The sequence below is a fragment of the Trematosphaeria pertusa genome (assembly GCF_010094035.1).
Source record: "Trematosphaeria pertusa strain CBS 122368 unplaced genomic scaffold BU26scaffold_11, whole genome shotgun sequence".
Taxonomy (NCBI): domain Eukaryota; kingdom Fungi; phylum Ascomycota; class Dothideomycetes; order Pleosporales; family Trematosphaeriaceae; genus Trematosphaeria; species Trematosphaeria pertusa.
The window spans coordinates 173,312-197,689 of NW_022987222.1; the positions used below are offsets into that span (position 1 = coordinate 173,312).

Here is a 24,378-nt window from a genome sequence, read left to right on the forward strand (position 1 = left end):
GCCACGTCATACAAGCCCCCACCGATGGTACGAGGCTGAAAGCACCCCTGAGCATGTCCATGAGTCCTTCACCGGAGTCCTTCACCGGTGAGGGGCTGTCAAACTCCTGCAATCGTTGCGCACCGGCAGCGGCAGGCCGAGGCGAATGCAGTCTATAAAATTCAGTGATACGCGCGCTAAACAGGTAGCACCCACAGAGTTCTCAGAAGGACTGCTTGCATCATGCAGGAGCCATACTCGTTATCATATCAGGGCCCGCCCGCCGGAGGAGCCTCTTCCACTCTTTTCGGGGGAAATGATTTCTTCACTTCGGAAATCCGGAAGAGTGCTAGGCAAGGCCGCCCGCGGTACGATTTCTTGTCTTTTCTCGAGGCGGCGCAACAAAACGACGTAGATTTTCTTGCCATCACCTGGCAAGATGCTCTCGACGTTCTCGGCAAAGGTGCCACGGCAGAGGTCCGACAGTCGCTCGTCAATTTGCAGATGAGCTTTGCCTTCAAGCGCCCGCTGTCCCACTATACTTCGGTCGACGAGGATGCCCTTTACGGCTGGCTCGTTCGTGAAGCCACAATCTTGCGGCATCCAGCCGTCCGACGTCACAGGAATTTGTTGGATCTAGAGGGCGTGTGCTGGGACCCTTCAGTGTCCGATAAGTCTTTACGGCCGGTGCTTGTTTTCAAGCGAGCAGAATACGGAGATTCGCGCGAGTTCATGGCAAGTGAAGAAGGCCAGGCGATGAGTTTGGCGGACCGGATGTCTTTTGCGAGCGACGTCATTGACGCTGTGATCTCTCTCCATAAAGCCAGTAAGTCCGACCCGATCGATCAATTAATCGATTGATTGATTTTTCTCGTTTTGAGTCACCAACCTATGGACCCGATCGATCACTGGACGTGCCCGTGGACCCCGAACGGACGTCGCTAACAGCACAGAAAGACATTATACATGGAGACATAAAGCCACAAAATGTCCTTGCCTTCAAGGATGAAGACGGATCGCCGTTCCCTCGAGTCTCAGATTTTGGATACTCGTCCCTAGTCCTCGCGCAAGATGGCTCCGCAGCCTTACCCGTGTCTCGGCCGTGGAACGCTCCAGAAGTCGTGCACCACGCACGCATTTGGTCGTTTGATGAAGCAAAAGGGGCTGATGCATACTCCCTAGGCTTGCTCTGTCTATGGTTGCTGTTTGGCGACAAGCTAAATGCCGAATATGGCACAGGCGATGAAGAACTGTTCTTCTCCGAACACGGAATTAATCTTGTCCAGCAGTGGAAGAAAGACGGACAGGTGGTCCGAATTGCTACTCGAATGGTCAGCATTGAGGGAAGCATGGCTGAAACCGAGCGGGAGGCTTGGCAGTCCTTCTTCGAAGCTGCATTCATGCAAGATGGGCTCGCGCGATCTGTAGTGTTCATCACATCGCGGGAAGCCTCCGAAGGCCAGCCCTGGGCTCATCCTTCTATGGACGTACACGCAGGTAGTTCGGTTCAGCATGTTCCCACGGCGCCGCCGAGAGACTTCAGAGTAAGTCGATCACATTAGCGAGCTTTCGGTAACTAACATGCCGGGCCTAGATCACCTCCGACTTCTTACAGCTGGTGCTGTCCCACTATCGACTACGTCGGCTCATCAGAGACGGCCTGGAAGAGCGCGCTGAGCATGTGGTCCATGTGGAAATCCGGAGAAATGCTGCGTTCCAGTTAGCCGTCTGTTACTCTATCGGATTTGGTTGCCCGCGGAATGAAACGGACGCTCAGAAGTGGCTCACGGTGTCCGGAATGTCAATGGGCCTGCTTTCCTCCACCATATCCGCGCTGAAAGCCGAGCAAGATATCAGTTACAAGAACGAGAGCATTTCCCAGCTCGTCCGAAACGGAAATTTGCAGAGCCTTGAGTATGGGTTGGAGTATCGTCATGAGCCTTCTCTACAGCTAGTCGAAGAAGAATACAACCGAGAGATCAGTGATCTCTCAGCGGCGTTAGGGTCTGATCATGCCGGAGTTCTGAACTTGCGCATGATCCTGGCCAGGCTGTTGATTGATCAAGGGCGCTTTCCTGAAGCGGAGCAGACAGTCAGGCAAACATTGGGAGGGTACACGAGACGTTTCGGACCGGACCATCAAGAGACCCTGCGTTGCATCAATGTTCTGGCAAACATTCTGGAGCAGAACGATATATTCAGTGAGTCAAAGACGTTGCATCAAGAAGCTTTAGAACGACGGACCCATCTTTTAGGTCCCAATCACTTGGAGTCGTTGGAGAGTGCGCGACAACTTAGCGTCGTCTTGCAAGCGCTTGGGGAGTATGAAGAGGCCGAGTCGATGGCACTCCGAGATTTAGAAGGCCGTATGAGAGTACTAGGAGAGAGGCACCCCGATGTCTACGAAAGTATGGCCAACTTGGCCTCGATTGTGCAAGACATGGGCCGGTTAGATGACGCGGTAGACTGGAACGAACGCGCGTTGCGGGGACGGAGGGACGTTCTGGGAAATGAACACCCGCAGACTCAAGTCAGCATCAGCAACCTAGCCTCGGCCTTGCAGGAAATGGAGTCATATGAACGGGCCGAGGAACTCTTCCGCGAAGATCTGGAACTCAGCAGACGTACCCTTGGGGACGAGCATCTCGACACCATAGCTTCCGTTAGTAACCTTGGTAACCTCTACATTGACATGAAAAGGTACCAAGAGGCCGAAGAGCTGACACGAGAGGCGCTGGCGATGGGTGAAAAGGTACAAGGCCATGACCATTCAGCGACGCTCATATCGAGAAACAACTTGGCTCTAGTCTTAGAGAGGACAGAGCGGTATGAGGAAGCAGAAGAGGTGTGGCGTGACGTCCTTCTCCGCAGAGAAAGACTATTCGAGCCCAACAACCCCATCATATCCACGAGTATCAGCAATCTCGCTCAAAACTATGTCCACCAAGGCCGTCTCCAAGAAGCAATGGATTTGCACGAAAAAGTTTTACAGCTTAGGAAAGCTCAGTTGGGGGAAACCCATATCTTCACTCTAGAATCCATGGCCTACGTTGGTCACATTTTAAGGGTATGGCATAGGTTCTCTGAAGCCGAGAATCTATTACGCACCGTTCTACGTACACGGATCTCCAAGCTCGGCTATGATCATTCCGATACCTATGATGCGTTGGGAGCCTTAGTAAGTGTACTACATGATCAGGGAAAAGTGGGAGAATCACAGGAGGAATTTAATCACTTTCTGGAAGCGCAAAGGGCTGAGGACTCGGATGGAGGGGTCTAGTGCATTCCTCAAGAATTGAGTCAATTTTCGTAGTGGCCCTCGAGTTCACTCCGTTACTTCATCTTCCTCCAGTGTTCATATAGACTCCTACGAAAACCACGCGATCAGGTCCACAGACAGCCTTTCTCTTAGCCTCAAGATCCTACCACACAAGCCGGGCAACGGATGGGGTCAACCCGGCGGCTTCAGAGAAGCACTCTTCCTAACGATATGCCAGGGCCGAGCAATCCATATGCCTTCCGGGTCCTCTTGTTCTTAAGCACTTCGATAATGCATAGCCCAATGCAAAAACATTTTTCGTCGGAGTTGGGCAATCCAATCTCGCCTCCCAAAGAAACATCATCATTTACTCCAATTTTGCGCTCGACCGAAGCCATCCCCCAAACTCTTCCGTGCGTTGAACATCGTGATTTCTAACTCTATATATCTGCAGCTTAGTAGTTTGAGTAGTCTGAAAGGTGTCCCCGCAACCATTCATAAGAAGGACTTCGGTGCGATTTTAGTCCGCAACTCCACAATCTCTTCCAAGCACGATTCCCATCACCGACTTTCCCAGTCAGTCAATCCATAGACACATCTCCCAATCTTTCTAATACGCCCTACGCAGGACAAAGAAAACCATAGCAGGATCCAGTAGTGGATTGCCGAAGCCACAGAATCTATGCTCTTGTCAGTTGTGTGATTTAGGAGAACTCATGCCCATGAATACTTCGTTTTAGTGGTATCTTCTACCCATCAGCTCATCCTGTCTACCATGGGCTATGATGTGAAGGTGGCCGATTACGATGACATTCGATACTCCTGCACCGGATCCCTAGCGTCTCTATTTTCAATTCCTCAGGACAGCAGGAGACATTCGCTGCTCCATCAGACGTTCGAATGCCATGAGCCCTGCGCCAGGTGATTTCGGTGAGGCAGGAAACGCGCGCCATACGATGATGCAGATGCGTCTTTTGAACATCAAACCCTCGAGTCCCGGTATCAAGAAGCGTTCTGCTCGAACACTGGATCTTAGAAGATCAATGTGCGAATCCGAAGCAGGGAAGGAGACATGCTGCGATTCGACCCACTGTTTAGTGACGCAACAGTCATAAGCCGTTATTCAGAGTAATTCTAGCGAGGCGAGGCGAGGCGAGGTGAGGTAAAAATTGCTCCCCGTAATCCATAATCCCATGTGCAGAAAACTTCTAGACGTCCAACATCCCAGCTCCGCTCCGAGCAGCGCACATATAGGTTTACTTCATGCCCTTTCAAGTCCAAGCAATCCGCAGCATGCACGGCATTGTATTTTCCTTTGTACACCGCGGAATCCCCCCTCCCATCGAAAGCTTCGCATGCTTTTTCATCTCCAGGACATGAGTTCGTCCTCGACAGATTTTAAAATGCTGGATCCACGTTCCAGGAACCTCCATAACGCGATCGTCTTCGTGTTTTGATACGCGAACACATGTGAGCGTTTTGCGTGAGAATTTTGGAACCAGAGCGGTGAGCGGACACACATGTTCGCCGTGTACATCGTGTTTAGATGATGAGTGGTAAGTTTTGGATTCTCCTGAGGCAATGGCGATTTTGCTCATTCGATTGTACAGTCTCGGATTTGCCTCTTCCCAGAAAGAGTCCGTCCGTACTTGTCCGTTATATGCGCCGTGATCCAAGAACCATGAATGGAGTAATCGAGGATTTTGGAGCAAGAGCAGCGAGCAGCGAGCAGACACCATGGTGTCCCTATAGCCATGTTTCCACTCAGGCCATGGAATTCTTCTCCTCGTTTTTGAAGTCTCGAACTCTCCTCTTCTCGAAAAACTCCATCTGCACATATCCATCATACGCTCTAGACCAAAAACATGACTCCTCGTCATTGGTGACTCTAGACCCAGCGCAGCGAGAAGAGTTCATGACAAGTCGTGTAGAGCGATTCGGATAATAGTAGTGGCAAGTGCGTATTTAAAAGTGAGTGAGGGGAGGGAAGGGGAAGAGGAGATTTAAATACCCCCATGCAGAGCACGCAGGAGTAGCCAGCTAAACAACGCAGCAGTCAAATCCTCACTCCCGTCCATCCCCGCAGACATAGGAGTTTGAAGGGAGAGAGAGAGGAGCTCCAAGCCATGTCCTCATCCATAAGTTCTTTTAACCTTCGCTTCTGGGAACAGTCCGTACTTTTGGAACGGATAATCTCCAGCGGAGACTCATACGCGTCTCTCCACTTGATTTAGAACGACGAGCGACAGCGAAACAAGGCCATGTAGTAGCGGAAAGTCTGTTTTGAGCGAAGAGAGAGTTGCGGACGTGTGCTTCAAAGCTATCACGGTGACGAAGAGGTTTATATACCCCACCCAACCGAGAGCCCATCCTTCCTTCCCCGTCCAACCAACCAATCCCCCAAGAACACTCAGACGCAACCCCTCAAAGTGCGACAGAGCGCCATGAAACACACCTCGCCAAACATTTTCGTTATGACTTTCGCGAGAAGAAGAAAGATCTCCCATGCACCCCTCCTCCTCCAATTTGTCGTTTCCCAGCCCAGTCCACAGACAGCAGACATGAAGGCTTTCACGAGTCGCTTTTTCGTTATGCCGTCCCTCCCTCCTTCCTTCCGCAAGCAACAAGAAGAAAGACCCCCCATGGACCACTCCTCTCGCACCTTATCTTTCCCAGTCCACAAACCGCAGCCATCATATCTTTCACAAAGGACTTTTTTCGTCCCACAGACGCATGAACACTGCAGTGTTAGGACTTTAGCCAAACCGAGCGCGCCGAAGAGACTGTATTCAAGTTTCTCAGAACGCTGATCGCGGGAGGAGGGGAGGGAGGCTTATATACCCCAAGGGAGCCCTTTCCTTCCTTCTCCATCTTCAGCTGACCAATGCCCCAAGAAACCCCTTTCTCTCTCCCTCTCCCTCTCCCTCTCCCCTTCTCCTTCAAAAACCCAAACCACAGAACAGTCATGTCGAATATTTTGCCCGTGTCCCACCATCCACATACCACAACTCCCCATCCCCATCCGCCATCGTCACTGCTCTTTTGTTTTAGTCCCAGCACAGCATAACGCCCACTCGCGCTCCTTTTTTATTCCCCAAGGGCCGACAGACCAACAGGCCAACGCCATGTCTTGCATCGAACTTGATTTTAGTCTGCGCAACCGCTCGAAGGTATAGGAAAGGAAAGGAAAAGGATAAGGAAGGGGGCGAGGGTTTATATCCTACCTCCCTCCCCATGCCACAGCCAACGCAGCCAATCCAATCTAATTCCAGTTCCGCAAGGCGGCGGAAAACTCCCGCCTACTCCCGCCTGCTTCCTAACACCTTCACATCATCCGCAACGGGAATGGGCATGGCCAAGCTAAGAAAGAAAGGCGTTGCGTGCACGCACGCATCTACGCCTCCGCAAAGGAAGCCAAGAAGTCCATCGCTTGCTGCGCGGAGCGGACAGCATGCAACGTCGAAATCGTGGAAAGGAGCAGCGCACAATAGTTTCAGAGCACGAAGCCTGTGTTCACGAGGAAGGCAACACGTCTCAAACAAGCAACTTAGCTCAGTTCGGATAGCCATGCTTGCATATCTTCATTGGTATATATATATCACCGCGCCCAGAAACCCCCTAGTTCACATCGGGCAACCGCACAGCGATATCGCCCGACTGCGTAATATACCGGACCCACGGCAGGCTGGGGTATTGAAGCTACAATATCTGTCAGCCAGGTTCCCAGAAGCACCCGAAAAAATACCTTTACTCACCTTCGGTTCAATAATCTTCAAATACCGCACCTGAATCCCACTCGTCGTGAAGTACGGAATCTCAAACTTGACACTAATGGGCCTCTTCCCCTTGCCACCCCCCACACCTCCCATACTACCGCCAAATCCACCCATCATACCGCCGCCCTTCTCGTCGTCGCCGCGTACGGAGGGCAGCCCGAGCTCGGCGCGCATGAGGAACTCCTTGCCACCGCCGAACTGCTTGATCTTCCACACTATCGAGGAGGTCTCAGGCGCGTAGTGTACGGTGCCGATGTTTGTGCGAAAGCGGGGCGTATCTGCGTCTTCGGGGACGGGTATGGAGATTTGGACGTTGTTGGCTGTGCTTCGTCGCTTAAACTGTGCTTTCGCCTGGTCACGGTATCAGTCTGGACTGACTGAACGCTGAAGGGCTTCCTACCTTCAACATGTACTCTATCCTGCTGCCAGAGTGGCTCTCAACTATGCATTCCACCCAGATGAGCGGCTTGACCTGGGTATTCAGCCGGTAGCTCATGAGCTCGAACTCGCCGTCGGGCGGAATGAAGCTGATCGTCCTGTCGTTCTCGAACCGCGATAACCGCACGCACTGGTGGAATTTGACATCTTCCATCTCCACCGCCTTCCCTCTTGTCGCCCTCCCCGTTGTCTCGAACATGACCTTGTCGTTCAAGCCTAGCCGCAGCTCGGGCATCCCGGACAGGTAGCATTTCATCTTGATGGCGCCGAGAATCTCGGACCGTAGCACATTGCCGTTTGCAGATACGAGGAGGTTGAGCGACTCGATGACATCGAGGAAGACTTCGTTCTTGCGGTACCGGATGCCTTCGCTTCGCCAGCTGACGGCGTTGGTGACTGCGATCGGTGGCCTCGCCTGGACTTCAAGCTTGTGTGATTCTTGAGTGATGTACCTGCGCACACACATATCAGTATTCCTACATCCCACAACCAGTGCATAACACCAAGGGTAGACGCACTCTTGTAATATCTTGCTCTCCGTCGTCTGCGGATACCCAAAGTCCATCATCTCGTCGAGCAGCTCGTAAATAATGACGAAGTTATCCCGTATGCTCTCCTCCTCCAGCTCCTTGAAGTACTCTGTAAACACCTCGACGATCTTGTGCAGGAAAAGGAGGATTTCGGCGGCATTGGTGTTGCGTTTTGTGATGGCGAGGAGGTAGAGGTTGTTGTGGCGGATGTAGAGGTACTGCGGAGATCAGTTGCCATTAGCCATACTGTCCTCATAAAGCAGTCGCTCGTCGCGCAGGACTCGGAGTTCATGGGTGGTGCGTACGTTGATGCCTTCGTCGGAGAAGCATGGCGGGACGGCGGAGCTCTCTTCTTCAGCCTCGCTGAGCAGTACAGGGAACTTTTCGACCGCCGACATGGGAATATCTCCCCTGTAGTTTCGCGCCAGAAGGGTCTATGCGACTACGTCAGTCCGTGTCTTCAGCGCGGGGACCCCACAAGCCGCTCACCTTGCCCTTCAGGTCCAGGAAGAACACCGCAGACGCCATTGTTAAAGTCGGGAATGGCCAGAAAGAGAATAGAATAAGTCGAGGATTTACCGTATCATTATGCGCAAAGAGAAGGCGAGTGGTGGGGGGGTATCGTTCAATAGTGGGCAGCTGGCTTCAGCGATGTTGCCCAAGTAAATGTTCGGCTGCTCCGCGCCTGCCAAGACAGCACCGCGCTAGCTCATAAAGAGACTAGAGTCGTTTTACGTCCAATGCTTGATATCCTCCGACAGGTGCCAGTTCTCTGTTCACTCTAAAGCTCGATATTTCAATCGACATAGATACAGACATAATGCTAAGAGAGCCGGAATTCATCGCTGCTAATACATGACGGCAGTAACGTCGAAAACTCTAGTAGTCAGGGGGTCCTTTACACCCTCCTAAGCACATGCAAGCCAACGCGGTACATTAAACTAACCAGCATTGCAGCCATCAAAATATTATTCATACAACATTAGGGACTACTATGTAGCGAGCGGAGGTATAGTTCATTACACCCAGCACATCCCCTCCCAAACCACCAACGCCGCAAAGTGCCAGACCCATGTGTCATAAGGGAACGTATGCGCCGCCCACGCCAGCTATGCATCCAGATAATGCATTCGTCAACCAGGCCATTTCAGCAATTTCGTTCAGTATCCTTTTGTGCTCATCCCGCTTTCATCCGATCCTCGATGGAGATTCAGCTTACAAGCCCACAGCAAGACCCAAAATGGCGGCACCGACAGCGACGGCGGGACCAGCCGTCCTCATCGGGGCAGCAGCGCCCGTTGATCCAGCGTCAGCAGTGGCTCCGGATCCCGTACCCTCGGCCTGCGCAACCTGCACGCCAAACTGCGTCGTGGTGGTCACCTGACCCGAAATCGTCGTCGTAACCACGTCTGTGCCCGTCGTGGTCGCCGAGCAGCCCGCCCACGTCGTCCACGGCGCATCCGTACTCCAGGGGCCCATAGTCCATCCCGGCCAATCCGTCCCGGGGCACGCGCTTCCACCCCACCAGTTCGTCCAGGGGCCATTCGTCCACGCTGAGTTCGTGCTCCATCCGCTCCACGGGCCCCAGCCCGCAGTGCCAGATCCCCATGGGCCCCAGCCGCCGGGCCCGCCCCAGTGACGGCCTCCAGGTCCGTGACCGCCGCCGGGTCCGCCAGGGCCGTAGCCTGGGCCCCACGGGCCGGATCCAGGACCGTAGCCGGAAGTCGGCCATGGCGGGGCAGTCACGGTGGAGGGAATGATGCCGTTCGAGACGAGGGAGTCATAGATAGAGGACCATTCTCCGGGGTTGGTGGAGTAGTACGGTGGGACGACGGGCGTGGCTGTTGTTGTCTGGGCGGCGGCGTAGCTCGCCAAAGCCGCGAGGCTGAGGGCGATGTATTTCATTTTCGTCTTCTCTTTGTCTTGCCGAGAAGGATGTTCGTATTTAGTTCAGATTTGAAAAATCCGAGAGGGAGGAGAGAGCGCGGACGCGAAGTTTGATATTAATGCGGTGGACTGATCGGAGCCTAGGATGTGAAGCTCCCAAGAATCCTTCGATGAACTGATGCAGAAAACAAACGCGGGAAAACACCTACCTTCATATACGCCTACCACGACATACGCGGCCCGGGCGCTCATTGGCGCAAGCCGTGCCCCGTCATGGAGAGCAGCCATCCGCCAGCCGGAGGGGTCCCGGGGTGCCGTGAGGCTGATGCACATCACACCCTCCACCAGAGCTCTTCCAAAAGCATCAGACAGCGGCACAGCTCAAGACCCCGCTGACGCGTCAAAGCAACACCCGCAGACGTCCTAGGCGACTGGGCGCCCGGTTAAGTAAGCTCGAAGCCGTGTAACGGTTGGTGGAGGGGCAGGATCAGCCCTACCATGCGCCGCTTCCAAGCCATATGCGTGGACGGCAGAGCGATGAGAAATTTTCTGATTGGGTCGTCTAGGGGCTTGTTTTAGAAACGGAGTGAGATGAGAGAGCATGTTCGGCGTTTTGGATGTGGGTTCGGCAGTGCAAAAAGTGAGAGACATGGCTTCGGAGAATGGGGTGGGGAGAAAGCGCGGAGAAGAGGCGGCCGTGCCTTGTCAGTCTGCGGCTGCAGCTCTCTGCAGCTCTGACACACGTCATCTGTCTTGGCTGGCGTCGCGCAAAGGGTGGTGAGTAAGATGGACAGATCAAGAGATCGCAAGCAACGTGGTTGCGTCAAGCATCTTGTCCGCGCATACACTTGAGGGGACGTCGCGCAGACAGTGGTTTGGTGGGGAACGGACGAGCGTCGGGATCCTCGTTCAGGAAACGCCGACGGTCGATCCCCACACGTCGGCGGAAGTGACGCCAAAAGTGCCGACATGATGCAGGGTCTGACTGTGACAGCAGCGCAGCACAGAAGGCAAGCCGGCTTAAAGGTCAGCTATAGACTACGCGTCCTACATGAGCATGCAGAGCGCCTTATGAGCTCACCGAGTCCACGTATTGCTGCTATACGAATTCGCGATTACTCGTGCTGACTTGAGGTTGTGCGGCTCCGATATCGCGACATTCAGGCAAGCAGTCTCGTGGCAGGCCCTGGCAGGACAGGATGTTTGGAGAGCCGGGAGCGAGGCAGTGCTCGTGTTGTGTTGAAGGCTGCTCTGAGGGAGAGTTTGCTTTCCGCCTTCTCGCGCGTTTCGGTTTCGGCACGAGGGCATTGCGGTGTGGCACAGTTGCAGACACAGCAGGAACCCACAGCAGTGCAAGTACCGCTGGACTGGATTGACAGCCCACACATGCATTGCAACACCAGGCATTAGAATCCTCGCGAGAAGCTTCATTGATAGGGACCGCGTTTCGAAAAAATCCACTCTACGCATCTATCATTCTATTACCCTCCGCTCCATCCGTGCTCTCCTTATTCTCTCCTCCCCATCTCCTCAATCCCATCTTCACAACATGCGATCCAACCTCTCCTTCCACCCGCCCTTCTCGCCCACCCTCCCCTCCTCCTCCCCACCACTCCCACCCCCAACACTCACGCCCTCATCCACATACCCACTCTCCTCATAGACCTCATCCGGCAGTACCGCCCTCTCAATCATGCTCTCCCGCGGCGGGAACACAGTCGACAGACCCACATACACCAGGCTCGTCGCCACAAACCCGAGCAGCCACCCAAAATAGTACGGCCTGGCGCCGACACCGACCTCGATCTTAGGGTTAATGCTGTTGATGAAGCCGGGCAGGTTCGGCGCCACGCCGACCAGGAAGGCAGTCACGGCGCGCCAGTTGACGCCGTGCCAATAGCGGTAGATCGAGTGCGGCTGGTACAGCGCGAGCGTGTTGTACTTACGCTTGTGGATCCACCAGAAGTCGAACACCATGATGGCGGCAATGGGGCCCAGGAACACGGCGTATGCGGCCATGAAGTTCAGGAAGCTGCCCGCGCTCGCGAGGATCTTCCAGGGGACGAGCGCCCATGCGATGATCGCGCAGAGCAGCTGGCCGCGGCGGATGTTGACGTATTGCGGGAAGAGGGCCGTCAGGTCGTTGGCGGCGGAGAGCGAGTTGGCGCTGATGTTGACGCCGAGCGCGGCGAGCGCGAAGCTGAAGGCGGCGAAGAAGCGGCATGCGCGCGATGACCAGTTTGCGATGAGAGCCATGGGATCCCACTGGAGGGTGCCGTAGCGGACGGCGCCGGCGGAGGAGGCCGCGATGCCGATGAAGGAGATGAACGTGAAGACGACGGGGAGGAATGGAACGTAGATGAGCTGCCACTTTACAGAGACGCGAGAGTAGCGGGAAAAGTCGGCCTGTAGCAATCTCTGTCAGGGGCTACACCATGAGCGCACTTGAAGAGAATGCTTACCTGATTAACAGACAAAGTCGCGTAGTTCCCAATAACCGACGTCAGCGACGAAAGAAACGCCCACGAGTACGCACTCCCTTCAATCGACGGCGTCTGATCAAACAACTCGCCTCCCTCAGTCGCCACAAACGCCCAGACCAGAATCGCAATCCACGCAACCGGCACAATGACGCTCTTCACCATGAATAGCCAGCGCAGATTATTCGGATGCATGTACAAGAACGGCAGCTGGATGAGCCAGAAGAGGAAAAACGAGACCATGGTATTCGTCTCGATGCCCTGCGAGGCGGGGATGTGGTTGGGCAGCGTCAGGAAGGACGGCCAGATGGCGCCCAGCATGACGCGCACTGTGTTGGCGCCGTTCATGGTTTGGATGGCGAACCAGAAGATGGCGAGGATGGCGCGCGAGATGATGGCGATGTAGGAGCCCCAAAAGCCCCAGGAGGCGCGGGCTAGGACGGGGAAGGGTGCATGGTCTGGGAGAGGTTAGAGATTGTGAGGGAGAGAGGGTTTTGTATAGAGCATACGAATGACGCCCGTAGCTCCGTTTAGAGCAATAACGATAGAGATGATGAAGAAGCCGAGCGCAACGATACCGAGGGATTCGCGCCATGTAAGACCTAGATGCCGTAAGTAAGAGGGATTCAACGCGCAAGAAGCCAGAGCATCCATACCAACTGCGATGATGCCAGAAGCAAACTGCCATGTTGCCGCGCTGCAATCTCATTAGCTCTATTTCTCCGCACAATTCAGCTTTTGGAATAACGACGCACTTGAACGCATCAGAAATCCAATATGCAATCAGGGATGTTACACCCCATTTGCGAGCATGTCGGGGCACAGGATCAAGATCTTTATTCGTCCTGCATCCGCTCAATTAGCCCCTCCTTCAACATCAATACCATGCAACTCACCATCTCTCGTTCCCCTCCGCAAACGCCGATTTCGGCTGCTCCACCTTCAGATGCGGGCGCTTGAACACAGGCATCGCGACTCAAACCCGCAGGATCTAGTTCGCTGGGGTAGAAAACGTGGAGCAAAGAAATGTCGAACGCCACGAAGACAAAGACGTCGAGCGGAGGAGCCCGCCTTTATTCTCGTGTAACGCGCAGATATCCCGGCCACAGAAATACCCATTATGTACTCGAACGACCCAGCAGATATCGCGGGCTGCCCTGCATACCTACCACTAGTCTGCACGATAAGATAAGCCATGCCGAAAAAGATTTGCCATACGACGTCCCGCCATGCGCGCGTATGGCTGGACGACCTGCCATACAAAGACGACTCCATCATCGGCCACTCAGAGCAGCCAAGAGGCAGGATTCCATTCTACCTCGGGAAATCTGGACCGCACGCGCAGTTTCGACACAATTGCACGTTTGTCAAAAGCCCTCCTTTCTCATTCGACGCTCACGCGCACGAGATAAGCATCCCGGTAGCGATCTTCACGCCGGCCCAGCGCTACAGGATACACTTCCCCAGACGATCCAAGTCTGACGGCCGGCTGCTAGGCTCCCCACGCGACGCATATTCGAACGTGGAACTCCGAGGAACAATCGTCCCAGGAGCCTTGTATTTGGGATTGGGAATAGGGCTGCACTGTAGTGAGTGCAAGAGCATGGTACGCGAACAGTTAGCTGCAGCAGGCTAGGGCAAGATGGCAATCTAGAACAGCATGCTGGAATTCGAGAGTGCGTTTCGGCCAACAGCGACGTGTGCCGTCTTGGGCCTCGTATTAGTTGACACCTGCCCACACGGTATCTGTGGCTGTCGTGTCAATCGTATGTTTGGAGAGTGGATGGTTGGCACGAAGATAAGGAAAAGTGCTTGGGATGATCTCGAATAGTGGTTTCATTCGTATGGATTCTGTGTTGAATTTGATCGGTATCACTAAGGGTTCAGATGTATGCTAAGGTATGGTCTTCTCGGAATGTGCCTGTCGTTCTGTCAGTGAAGGGGCACTTTCAACTACAATTTTGGATGGACCTACCATTTACGCCGATTGCTGTCTCGCCGCCTGCGACCGACGCGCCAGTGACCACAACCTCTCCAACACACTGCTCGTCGGTGGTCTTATGGGATGCGGTATCTGTCAACTTCACCTCCAAACAGCTCAGCGGCACACCGAAGTGGCTGTGCTTGCCGGATGCTGTTGCGCCTCTCCTGTAGTCGTAAATGTTCGTTTGCGCAACTGCACCAGCAACCTTTGCCGCTGTCAAAGCATAGATGACGCGAGCTTTGGTGTAGATGCGGAGGTCAGAAAGGTCCTCGGAAGTTAATGGGGGAGTGTTCAGACCCGCTCTCTCAGAGATGAAGAGAAGGCGCAGCTTGCCCGGCGTCGTTCCAATGTTCGCTCTCGTGGGTGCATTGAGACGGGTCAGGAATGTGTCGGTAGGCAGTCGTCCAGAAGTCAGGATTCGCGTCTCGAGGTAGTGGGCAAACTTCTTGAGGCCGCCAGCGATGGAGGTGGTAGTGTTGCTGTGGAGTTTCGCAGCAGACTCGGCTGAGACAACCGCGATCGTAGGGGCTATAGACCGGCTAGCGAGAGTCAAGTCGACGCCCGGTCCAGCCACAGAGTTGACAATGACGGTCGAGTGGCAGTATAGAGCAGCCAGCGTTAGGCACAAACTGTAGGAGTTGCTGAAAACGTCCGCAGGCAGGAACGTATCGGAAGCACTGAAGCGGTGTGGGCCGGGGAGAGCGGAGATAAGAGCACCAGTGGCGGCGGAGAGATTCTGCTGGGTGAACTCGACGACTTCAGCAGATTTGCCCACGCCCTCCTGCCAGAGGAATACTACGTTCGGGGCTTTGTCGGTATCCGCGGGCAGTGTCGTACTGCCGTTCTTCTGATCCTGAACAAGCTGATGCCACACAGATACATCGATCTTGCCTCCAATGCCTTCCGGTACCTCATTCCAGTCCATGTGCCTGCTTGTCTTCTCGACGGTCCAGACAACTTGACGGAGGCCTGAGACTCCCTTGCTCACCTCAGCAAGCGGAAGCGAGCCGGCTTCGGCAATGAGCGAGTCCACACCAGTCCGGATGAGGAGCTCAACCAAGGCCTCATGTGGTTGATTGTAAGGGATCAGAACCGGACTGAAGCCGTAGAAAGCGCCAGCAAAAAGCGCGGCCAGGAACTCGACGCTGTTCGGGAGGTAGATGGCCACTCTCTTCGCGCCATGCTCTTTCAGGTGCTTTCCAATGATGTTTATTTCCTTGGTGATATCCGCAACATTGTGGTCGGTAATGTCCTCCTTCCCAAACACTGTCATGATCTTAGCTGTTCCGCTGGAGGTCGCGATCTTGTCGAGTGGTATTTCGCCGGTGACGCGGCGCCAGATATCTCGAAGATCGCCATCTCTGCCAGCAGAGTACATGGGAGCCCCTGGAGGCTTCACACCGAGACCGGTCCGCAGCGGATCTATACAATGTCAGCGGAGGAGATTTAGCAACTCGTCGAAGCATATACATACAGCCATGCGGCGTCTCGGGAGACCTGAAGACAGCCGACTCGCCAGGCTGTCTGACATAGGAAGCTTGTGCCTGGCGGGCGAGTAGCAGCGGGTGAGTGTCAGCGTCCTGCGTGTCGTAGACCACCCAGCCAACGAATCCGAGAATGCCGACGAGGAGGACGGAGGTGTAGACGTTCCAGCCGGCGAGGAGCTCGGCTATGATGCCATCAAGCTGCTCAACGATTCCTGCCATGGCTGCAGGTACGGCAAAAGCAAGCAAGCTTCAAGTGGAGAGGACTGGTGTTGAAGCTGACCGGCGAGCGGCGCGGCGGGGCGACCGCAAAGTGACTAGGGTCCTTTGCCAAGACAACGGCGACAGGCAGGGCATTGTGAAAACAAACCGCGGCGGCCCTGACATTCTACCTCGACATTCGCACCCGACACGATGCATTTATAGCTGTTGCACTCCCGGCGAGCTACTAACCACTAACTCCACAGCAGCAGCAGCCTCGACGCGAAAGGCTTGTCCGGACAATTGGCGTCCACTTCCGCCCCTTGAGAACCACCGTAAACAGACGTCAGAAGTGCTTCGACCGCACCTCGCAATGAGCCAGCTCGTCAAGGTGGCATCACCTGCTACCCCTACAGCTCCGGCCACACCGGCATCACAAAAGGCGCAGGATCTCACACCTGCTGGCGCCTGGAAACACCCAAAATTCGACGAGATCGCGCGCCGGCAGTACGCAACCACCTTCGACGAGCGCAACGTGAAGATCATACTCGCAAATGCCGCCCTCTTGCTGCTCTCTAGCGTAGCATCGTCGGTCACCACACAGGTAGCCCTGCTCCGTGCCCTCGCGTATGTCTTCCCTTCGCTGGCCTGGCGGATGTGGCTTCTGGACAAAGCTAACGAGCACGTTAGGAAGCCGCTGGTTGCTCTAATCCATACCGTCCCCTACAACGAATGGATCACCCTGACGATTCGCCTCGTTCTCCTCGCGAACATTGTCGTCGCCCTGTTACCGCTTGCTCGCCGCTACTACCCTGATGACCTCGCCGACATCCCTCTCACTCCCTCGCAGCGCCAGGTTATGGGCCTCAAGCCCGGCGATGGGACCCCGCAGACACCAGGCTCAGCGTATGCGTCCCCAAACTACGTCACGCCGCCTCGGTACCAGAAGTCGACTCCCCGGAGCAGCTTCGGCACCCCCGGCGAGCGTGGGTCGCAGTCCCCTTTGTCCGGCAGCCCCCGCGCAAGCATGGCAAAGTCGACTTCGAACTCCCCCTTCTCGCCGAGCACAGGCAGTCCGCTGTTTCAGAAGGCTATTGGTGGAGGATCGGCAACGAAGCGTCTGAGCTATGGGGGCAGTCCGCTGAGCAGCAGCTTCTTTGGCGACAGCAGTTCGAGCGCTACGCCAGGGACACCGACACCGGTGCAGGGCAAGGCGAGCGTGGGCCTGAATAACAAGTGGCTGTATGAGAAGCGGAGGGACAGCCCGCGCAGCAGCTTGTTCAACTGAGCATTGAGCTATGCTGAGGAAAGATGACGGATGGATATGTATTGGCAATGATCCGGCGTAGCGTTATACCCCGATATATTGCATTGGCGCACATGGTTGGCGAATTGGCCTGTTTTTGCTTGTTAAAGCCCTTGTTGCGAGCAAGGCTTTTTGCATATGACCCTTGTACACGATAGAAATACAAAGAGTGGAATCGAATGCATTATCGTTCGCGCCATGTAGGCAACTCCTCATAGCCCAGAAAGCCATCGCCCGTAATACACGTACAATGTAAATCGACCTGAATCGCCAGTCCTTGGAAGCTGCACGTCCCGTGGACTATTCGCTGGGCGCTGTCATGGTATCGCAGAACCTTTGTATCCATCCATCCAGAACTCGCAGATATCTCCCTTCCCCCAAACCTCACGAAAACCGATCCCCCTTCCTCGACCGAAACACCTCACTAGCCTCATACTTGCTCTTCTCCCGCATCCTCTGCGCCTCGTCCTCCGGCGCATGCCTCGTCGGCGCAGGATCCATGCTCGCCTCCTTGCTCGGATTACTCGCCTCGTCCGCCTGCGCGCCCCAGTCCTCGTCTCGCCTTGCAGCCCGCTGCTGCAGCTTGGCCACCTCGCTAGATACGGATTTCGGCACCGCCGGTGACGGCGTGGAGGAAGAGGATTTGTCGGCGGGGTGCCGGGGCCCGAAGTAGGCGGCTTCCAGCTGGTGCTGCGCGAGGCGCTTTTGTCGCTCCGCTTCGGCTTTCGCGGCGCGGTCCGCGTTGATGCTGCGTTTGGCGAAGTAGTAGGCGCCGCCGCCGGCGACGATGAGGGCGCCCCAGCCGTAGCTGTAGGGGAGGGTTAGCGGGGGTGGTGTTTGCGGGCTGCGCGGTATGGGAGGTGTGCGGAGGGAGGAGGGAGGGTGGATGTGACGTACTATACCGATTTTATCTGGGGGTTTGTTAGCTGCGTATGCTAAAGCTCACGATGGGTGGGACTTACTGTGTTCATTGTGGAGTTGGGCGGAATGTGTGACGAGGCGCAATTGAGGGGTTTACGGGTGGTGCGCGCCTGTTCTTTAAACAATGTTTTTTCTGAGGCTGGTGACGGGAGTGGTCTGACTTCATAGGGCTGAGAGGTCTGGCAGGGTGGGCGGAGATAGCTCGGCGATATGGGGCTCGGGTCGTCGCCGAAAGGGCTTGGATGCTCGCCGTCCTTTTGCAGTCGACCCGACTTCTTTACGGACTTCGAAAGTAAGTAATACCCTGTTGTTTAGTGATTTTTCTTTGACTTAGCTCGGAAGTTGAAGCAGTTTTCTACTCTGAATCTTTGCACGTTCTTTGGAAGCTCCCGCATCGCGAGGACGTTGGCTCCGCTAATCCGAGGCTGTCAACCATCACCATAATATTGAATCGATCTCCCTGACGGGCCCAGATCGGTTCTCTGCTATTCAAATCGCGAGTTCAAACCCCTTTATCACGTCAAAAGCCGTCCTTCCTTGCGCATCTCTAGCATTCCTATCCACACCCTCTTCCAGCAGCCACTTGAAGAACACACGACTCCCGTTCATGCCCGCAATATGCAGTGGCGTCAAACCTTCTGCTGTCGTATCATTCAAATCCGCTCCCTTCGCTTTTAGCACCCTCCCCATTTCATGGTCTCCTTTCTTCGCAGCCAGCAGCATAGGCGTCCATCCATCCTTAAACCTGACTGTACAGCTAGCGCCACCGTCTACAAGAGCCCGGACGGTCTCTAGGCTGCCCGATGCGATCGCGTGGTATAAGGCTGGATCAAAATCCCTCATGGTCATGTTTGGATCGGCGCTGTGATCCAGCAAGAGGCGAGTCGCGAATGCGTTGCCTTTACGCGCTGCGCCTTCGATGGGGTAAACAAGGTCTTGACTGGGGACATTTGGGTTGGCACCCGCTTCCAGCAAAGCCTCCAGGACGTCGGTATTCGGTTCCTCCCAGATGGCGAAGTACAGAGGGACCCAGCCACCAGCGTCCTTGGCCGAAGGGTCCGCGCCGAGAGCAAGGAGAAGGTTGATCATCTCAACTCCTCTATGCACGGCCGTGCACAAGGGAGAGAACCCGTTTCTGTGGGCTACATTGACGTCTGCGCCAGCTTCGCAAAGATCTATCACGGCGTCGATGTGGTTGTTCTCTATCGCCAGCACCAACGCGCTCTGGCCGTTCGGGTCGAAAGCATCCATGTTCGCGCCTGCTTCAGCGAAAAGAGGGATTATAGTCCTCTGATCTGCCGCGGCGGCAACATGCAGAGCCGTCCAACCTCTTGAGTCGACCGTATTGACGTCGATAACAGTCAGCAGCATTCTGCACTCTTCAAGGTTCCCTTCCATTGCTGCCTGATGCAACGGGAACTGCTCCAAATCCACCGTCATGCCCGGCCGAATACTCTGTGTCATTATGTAGAACAGTTCGCTTGATTTTTTCCCGCTCAAGTCCTCCTCCGACACCGGGTTCTCATGCAGCAGGAGCCAATCACGCTTCTCTCTTTTATAGTGTTCTTCTGTCTCTCCAACAGCCAACGTTAGACACACCCAGGCTTCGAGCTCGTCCACTTTGCTAAACTGCTGAACAAGCAGCGCGACCCGTGAAAAATGTCGCTTCGGCACCAGCGGTTCGTCTGCAAGGAGATATGCCTCCCCTTCCGCCACCGCTTTTCTGAACAGTTCAACGCTGTGCGGACTCTGCTTCTGGGTCTCCTCGCTAACAAATCCAACCGACAACGCTCGATCAGCGAAGTCACTCTCCAGCGCGAGAACTAAGGTTCCAGTTTTGCTCGGTACTATCGCCTTGACCTTCGTAGTATGCCACGACCGTTGCATACCACGGTGCTTCCACGTCCCAGCTTCGATGATCTTACAATCAACAAGGCCATTGAAAACTGCAGGCGCCCACCCCGGAATCGAAGCTCGCGGCGGTCCATGGAACAGCGCGAGCCGCATCGCATTATACTTCTGGCTCGTGTACAGCTTTTCCATTGCTTGCCCGACGTCGTAATTGGTTCGCCATTCAATATTGAAAGTTGGAAACAGCGCGCGGGCATAGTCCAGTCGATCCCAGGCTTCGCGGTACCCGCAGCCGATGGCGGCGTCAGGGAGAGAGATGCCCAGCTCGTCGTTGCGTTGCAGTCGGAGGAAGGTCTTTGCTAGACTAGGGTACTTGCCGGGGGTGTCGGCTGTGTAGTCTTCGCCGACTTCTTGCAGGGCGTGGCTCTTGAGGGTTTGCGTGAGGCTAGAGAAGGGGACGAAGCCAGTTTTTGTGGCTACGATGGCGTTGGTGGCGAGCTTGATTTCTTGATATGTCCACATGCGAGTCATCCATGCTGGTGTCCATTAGCATCATCAGACTGAACACCTGCTCCCGCTTCCAACTACTTACTACCAAGGCTCGTCACAGCAGCCACCTTCACGGGCTCCGTGCTGTTCAATCTCAAGCACAGGGCATCGAATATCACAACATACTGCGCCTGCCTGTATATATCGGCCATGGCATTGATCAGCGCACCCTTGAGCTCTTCCTCAAGCAGGTTGAGCGCGCGTTTTCCGCCCGGAATCGCTAGGCTGTCCGTCCATATCCAGCGGATCCCTAGAGATTCTACCTTGTCGAATACCTGATCCAACAGGCTCTTGTGCAGACCACGATTGTCGTCGTCGGCGCCGAGGCCTTGCGACCAGACGTGCGAGAGAGCTGCGAAGCCGTCTGTTGGATTGATGCAGAAACTCCCGTTCCTGTCAACACATAGCGCGCCTAGGCAGTCTACTGAGCGTTGGATGTCTTCTTGGGTAGGTTTCACGAACTCCGCTGTGGAGCCTTGGCTGCCGGTCTGGGGCGTGAAGGAGATCAGCTGGTTTAGCGGAACGCCGGCAGGAAGATCCAAGGCATCAAAGGTTTCATCCAACTCTTTCTCGGTCCAGTAGCAGAACTCATTCATTGAGGTCAGCCATGCGATGCGTTCGGGGACGCCTTTGTTGAGGAGGTATTGCTTGACGGAGCGGTTGTTTGGTTGTCGTCTTGGACGGCTTTGACTTTGGTAGCCTTGGAGAGCATTGAGGATGGCTGAGAGGTCGTAGGACGCCATTTTGGATTCGCCAGAGGAGATGGAATGTTGAGGTAGTTGGATAGAGGACCGCGCTGGGCTGAAACCGTACCTACCAGGTAGCTGAGCCTTGTATTTCAGCCCCACCCTTATTAGCAGAGTAGCCGCCATTGCTTTTTCTCAGCCGCAGACATAGCGAAAAAATTCCGCCTCTTCTGGAGGTCTGTATAAATCTGGTCTTCTGGTAGTATAGATACGCAACAAATATCGGCGCGTGAGGGAGCCTCGCGTTCGAGTAGCATGTTGCGCGGTACCTCATCCTGCAAGTTATACATCCCGCAGTCTATTATCCACGAAATCCGAACAGAATGCTGTAAAGGAGGTTTGTGGAAGGAAACGAAGCTGCCTTCGAGTTTGGTGGCCGTACGATGTATAATGAAAGTATCGTGAAGACCTTGGGATAGGATTGATTATGACGTCAGCGGTCTGGAAAGAGCGGGAGGGCGGCTTCCTCTTTCGTACTGTGGTATCCGGCATATATTTTGTCAACTCTCCACTTTGCGCGCACGGCCACGCACGGTCCTAGCCAGGCTCTTTTGTAGCGTGCAATTGGCTATCACAGCCCTTCGCGAGGTACGCGGCCCCTGCGCACAGGTGCCAAGTTTACAAAATATATGCCGGATACCACAGTATGCTCTCCTCTATCCAACGTAACGCCCTTACGCCTTACTCAACGCTCTTGCTTTCTCGAGAACTCCCTGCGTATGCTTCTCTTCGTTCACACACCGACCGATGCTCATATGTACTATGAAAACATGACTAAAAGATATCCGGAGACAGCTCGGTTCCTTCTATGGATGCCTCTATTGTTCATTCATTTGCTTACGAGTCGTATCCGCAGGTTCCATCTGGGAGTGTTTCAGCATTTACCCATATCTACTTCGTACCGTACTTGGAGTTCTGCGGAGAATTGCACGAGGAGGCAAAACTGCATGCGGCATCTACCTTCGTTGAGAAGCATACCTAAACATCGTTCTTTCGCCACGTCGTAGGCTTAGTCTACCAACGCCCTGCAGCGATGCGCAAAAACATTCCCTCCGATAACTGAGACATGAAAACTTAATACCCCTCCTCTCCAGCATTTCGGATCTTTTCCTCGCCAATCAGATCGTGAAGGTTGTCGGCACCACTTACAGGCTAAATCGACAACTTCCGCACCCGTTGACGACATGTCATACGCAGGCAAAACAAACACTATGGAAGGAGTCTCCCCTTGTATGGAACAACCGCAAACACTGGATCCGAATGCACGTCGTCGCTTATCACTGTCGCATAAGGGCACTTTCCAGGGTTCGGGAAATTTGGCCGCAGTATCTGGCTATATAGAACGTGGGAAGCTCAGTGGGGAAGGCGTGCAGGTTCGGCGATCATGGCATCAGTGCGCTTGAAGGAACGGCACATGGATCGTTCTTCTTTTCTTCACGGAGGATGCACTCTTTTGAACCGGAGGGTGGGCTTGATGAGAGCTTGTTTTGACCCCTCTTCTCAGACTTAAGCAGACTTATTTCCTAGATTCATACTTCGTTTTCTTCGACAAGTTTGTCCTTCGCTAACTACACCTCTCTCATGCTGTTTTCGGAGCAGGAAGATGGCAGAACCTCCAGCAGTCGAGGAGTCTCCAGGTCCCAATGTCAACGCCGCGCCTAAACTCCTCGGCGTCACTGGCGCCTTATACATCGTCGCCTTATTCCTCTTCGCTGCACGTATCTACACGCGTTTCCAGCACCGCCGGCTCGGATGGGACGATTACACCATCACATTCGCCCTAGTAAGTAATCCGTTCCCTCCCAGATCTCCTCACCATCCCCTCTACTAACAGCACTCTAGATCCTCGCCCTCCTAGAATGGTCACTCCTCCTCGCCGCCATTCAATACGGCGCAGGCCGCCATAACTACTACGTCTCCTACGCCGACCAAGTCCCCGCCAAGCACCTTCTCTTCGCTTCTTCACTCCCCTGGGCCATGTCTATGATGTTTATCAAAATCAGCATTGCGAGCATGCTGCTCCGCATCAAGCACACACGGCCATGGCGCATCTTCCTCTGGGCCATGGTCGCCGTGCAGATCCTGTCCTGCCTCGCCAGCTTGATCTTCCAGCTCGTCCAGTGCATACCTTTAGGCTACATGTGGGATCCCGTCCACCACCCGGATGCCGAATGCGTGGAATTGCAGTCCATGTACGTGAGCTTGTACGTTAATTCGGGCATCAGCATCACGACGGACCTCATCTTCGCCCTCGTCCCGATCTCCTTTATCCGCACGATGCACTGCCCGCTCCGGGAAAAGCTCGTCCTGTCCTGCCTCATGGGCCTGGGCGTCTTCGCGGCTGCAGCTAGCATCGTCAAGACCACACTTGTCAAGGACTACGGCAGCACCGGCGATAGCCTCTGGGACGCCATCGATCTCACGCTGTGGTCCGTTCTGGAAGAACAAACCGGCATCATTGCAGCATGCATTCCTTGCCTCAAATCGCCCTTCGAGCGCACGCTGCACCGCCTCGGTGTTCTATCATCAACCAAACGTCCCTCCTACGGGTACACGGGCGACGGCCGGCGTCACGACGCCCATCAACTCCCGCCTCTCCACCTGTCCCGGCACGCCTTCGGCGTCGGCCTTAGCATCGATACACCGCTTTCCACCACTCTTACGGGCAAGTCTACAAAGTCTACCATCGGACGCTCAACCGACACACAGAGCGAAGAAACAATCTGGCCAAACAGCACCCACGCTACTAGGGGCAGCGAAGAAGGCCGAAGGGAGAGGGACGAAGCATTCCGGCAGATGATGGCCGAGGGAGGCATACTGATGACGACGGAGTTCCAGATCAAGAGCGAGGTGATGAGTCGGGTGGGGAGTCCAGCTGGGGAGCTAGAGACGGGGCAGAGGGAGATAGAGGACTGGAGGGTTGAGAGACCGAGTTTCGATGCTGGTCCGAGGAGATGGGATGCTGTTTAACGAGTTGGATTGGGGCG

The 24,378-nt window shown here is 54.8% G+C and overlaps 10 protein-coding genes across 10 annotated transcripts; 3 read left to right on the plus strand and 7 right to left on the minus strand.

The window, feature by feature from the left end:
* The first annotated feature begins 198 nt into the window (after positions 1-198).
* Positions 199-3,429, plus strand: BU26DRAFT_521378 (TPR-like protein). Its single transcript, XM_033829516.1, has 3 exons — positions 199-805; positions 928-1,523; positions 1,574-3,429. The coding sequence occupies exons 1-3, from the start codon at positions 223-225 to the stop codon at positions 3,257-3,259; spliced, it is 2,865 nt and encodes a 954-aa protein (XP_033680826.1). The 5' UTR covers positions 199-222; the 3' UTR covers positions 3,260-3,429.
* Positions 3,430-6,768: 3,339 nt separating this feature from the next.
* On the minus strand, positions 6,769-8,619 carry BU26DRAFT_461153 (putative clathrin assembly protein AP47). The gene is made up of 6 exons (XM_033825054.1): positions 8,472-8,619; positions 8,288-8,416; positions 7,971-8,200; positions 7,415-7,904; positions 6,994-7,365; positions 6,769-6,937 (listed from the first exon to the last, which is right to left on the minus strand). Exons 1-6 carry the CDS (start codon positions 8,508-8,510, stop codon positions 6,857-6,859), a joined length of 1,341 nt encoding a protein of 446 aa, XP_033680827.1. The 5' UTR covers positions 8,511-8,619; the 3' UTR covers positions 6,769-6,856.
* A 578-nt stretch (positions 8,620-9,197) lies between these two features.
* Positions 9,198-10,084, minus strand: BU26DRAFT_532599 (uncharacterized protein; the record flags this gene model as incomplete). The annotated part of the gene is made up of 2 exons (XM_033831109.1): positions 9,198-9,867; positions 10,065-10,084. 2 exons carry the CDS (start codon positions 10,082-10,084, stop codon positions 9,198-9,200), a joined length of 690 nt encoding a protein of 229 aa, XP_033680828.1.
* Positions 10,085-11,411: 1,327 nt separating this feature from the next.
* Positions 11,412-13,319, minus strand: BU26DRAFT_432537 (uracil permease; the record flags this gene model as incomplete). Its single annotated transcript, XM_033823980.1, has 6 exons — positions 11,412-12,275; positions 12,332-12,807; positions 12,859-12,951; positions 13,006-13,046; positions 13,105-13,194; positions 13,246-13,319. 6 exons carry the CDS (start codon positions 13,317-13,319, stop codon positions 11,412-11,414), a joined length of 1,638 nt encoding a protein of 545 aa, XP_033680829.1.
* Positions 13,320-14,298: 979 nt separating this feature from the next.
* BU26DRAFT_532601 (uncharacterized protein) lies at positions 14,299-16,039 on the minus strand (the record flags this gene model as incomplete). The annotated part of the gene is made up of 2 exons (XM_033831110.1): positions 14,299-15,755; positions 15,808-16,039. The coding sequence occupies 2 exons, from the start codon at positions 16,037-16,039 to the stop codon at positions 14,299-14,301; spliced, it is 1,689 nt and encodes a 562-aa protein (XP_033680830.1).
* Positions 16,040-16,391: 352 nt separating this feature from the next.
* BU26DRAFT_541903 (uncharacterized protein) lies at positions 16,392-17,306 on the plus strand (the record flags this gene model as incomplete). The annotated part of the gene is made up of 2 exons (XM_033831615.1): positions 16,392-16,645; positions 16,709-17,306. 2 exons carry the CDS (start codon positions 16,392-16,394, stop codon positions 17,304-17,306), a joined length of 852 nt encoding a protein of 283 aa, XP_033680831.1.
* An 84-nt stretch (positions 17,307-17,390) lies between these two features.
* On the minus strand, positions 17,391-18,354 carry BU26DRAFT_521386 (uncharacterized protein). The gene is made up of 3 exons (XM_033829517.1): positions 18,287-18,354; positions 18,222-18,235; positions 17,391-18,132 (listed from the first exon to the last, which is right to left on the minus strand). Exons 1-3 carry the CDS (start codon positions 18,293-18,295, stop codon positions 17,709-17,711), a joined length of 447 nt encoding a protein of 148 aa, XP_033680832.1. The 5' UTR covers positions 18,296-18,354; the 3' UTR covers positions 17,391-17,708.
* A 461-nt stretch (positions 18,355-18,815) lies between these two features.
* On the minus strand, positions 18,816-19,583 carry BU26DRAFT_410425 (ankyrin; the record flags this gene model as incomplete). Its single annotated transcript, XM_033822929.1, has 1 exon — positions 18,816-19,583. A coding segment is annotated over one exon (768 nt), but the record flags the coding sequence as incomplete, so codon positions are not given.
* Positions 19,584-19,874: 291 nt separating this feature from the next.
* BU26DRAFT_432029 (uncharacterized protein) lies at positions 19,875-21,388 on the minus strand (the record flags this gene model as incomplete). The annotated part of the gene is made up of 2 exons (XM_033823950.1): positions 19,875-20,632; positions 20,689-21,388. Coding segments are annotated over 2 exons (1,458 nt in total), but the record flags the coding sequence as incomplete, so codon positions are not given.
* Positions 21,389-22,994: 1,606 nt separating this feature from the next.
* BU26DRAFT_552870 (uncharacterized protein) lies at positions 22,995-24,361 on the plus strand (the record flags this gene model as incomplete). The annotated part of the gene is made up of 2 exons (XM_033832173.1): positions 22,995-23,174; positions 23,234-24,361. 2 exons carry the CDS (start codon positions 22,995-22,997, stop codon positions 24,359-24,361), a joined length of 1,308 nt encoding a protein of 435 aa, XP_033680835.1.
* Positions 24,362-24,378: the final 17 nt, after the last annotated feature.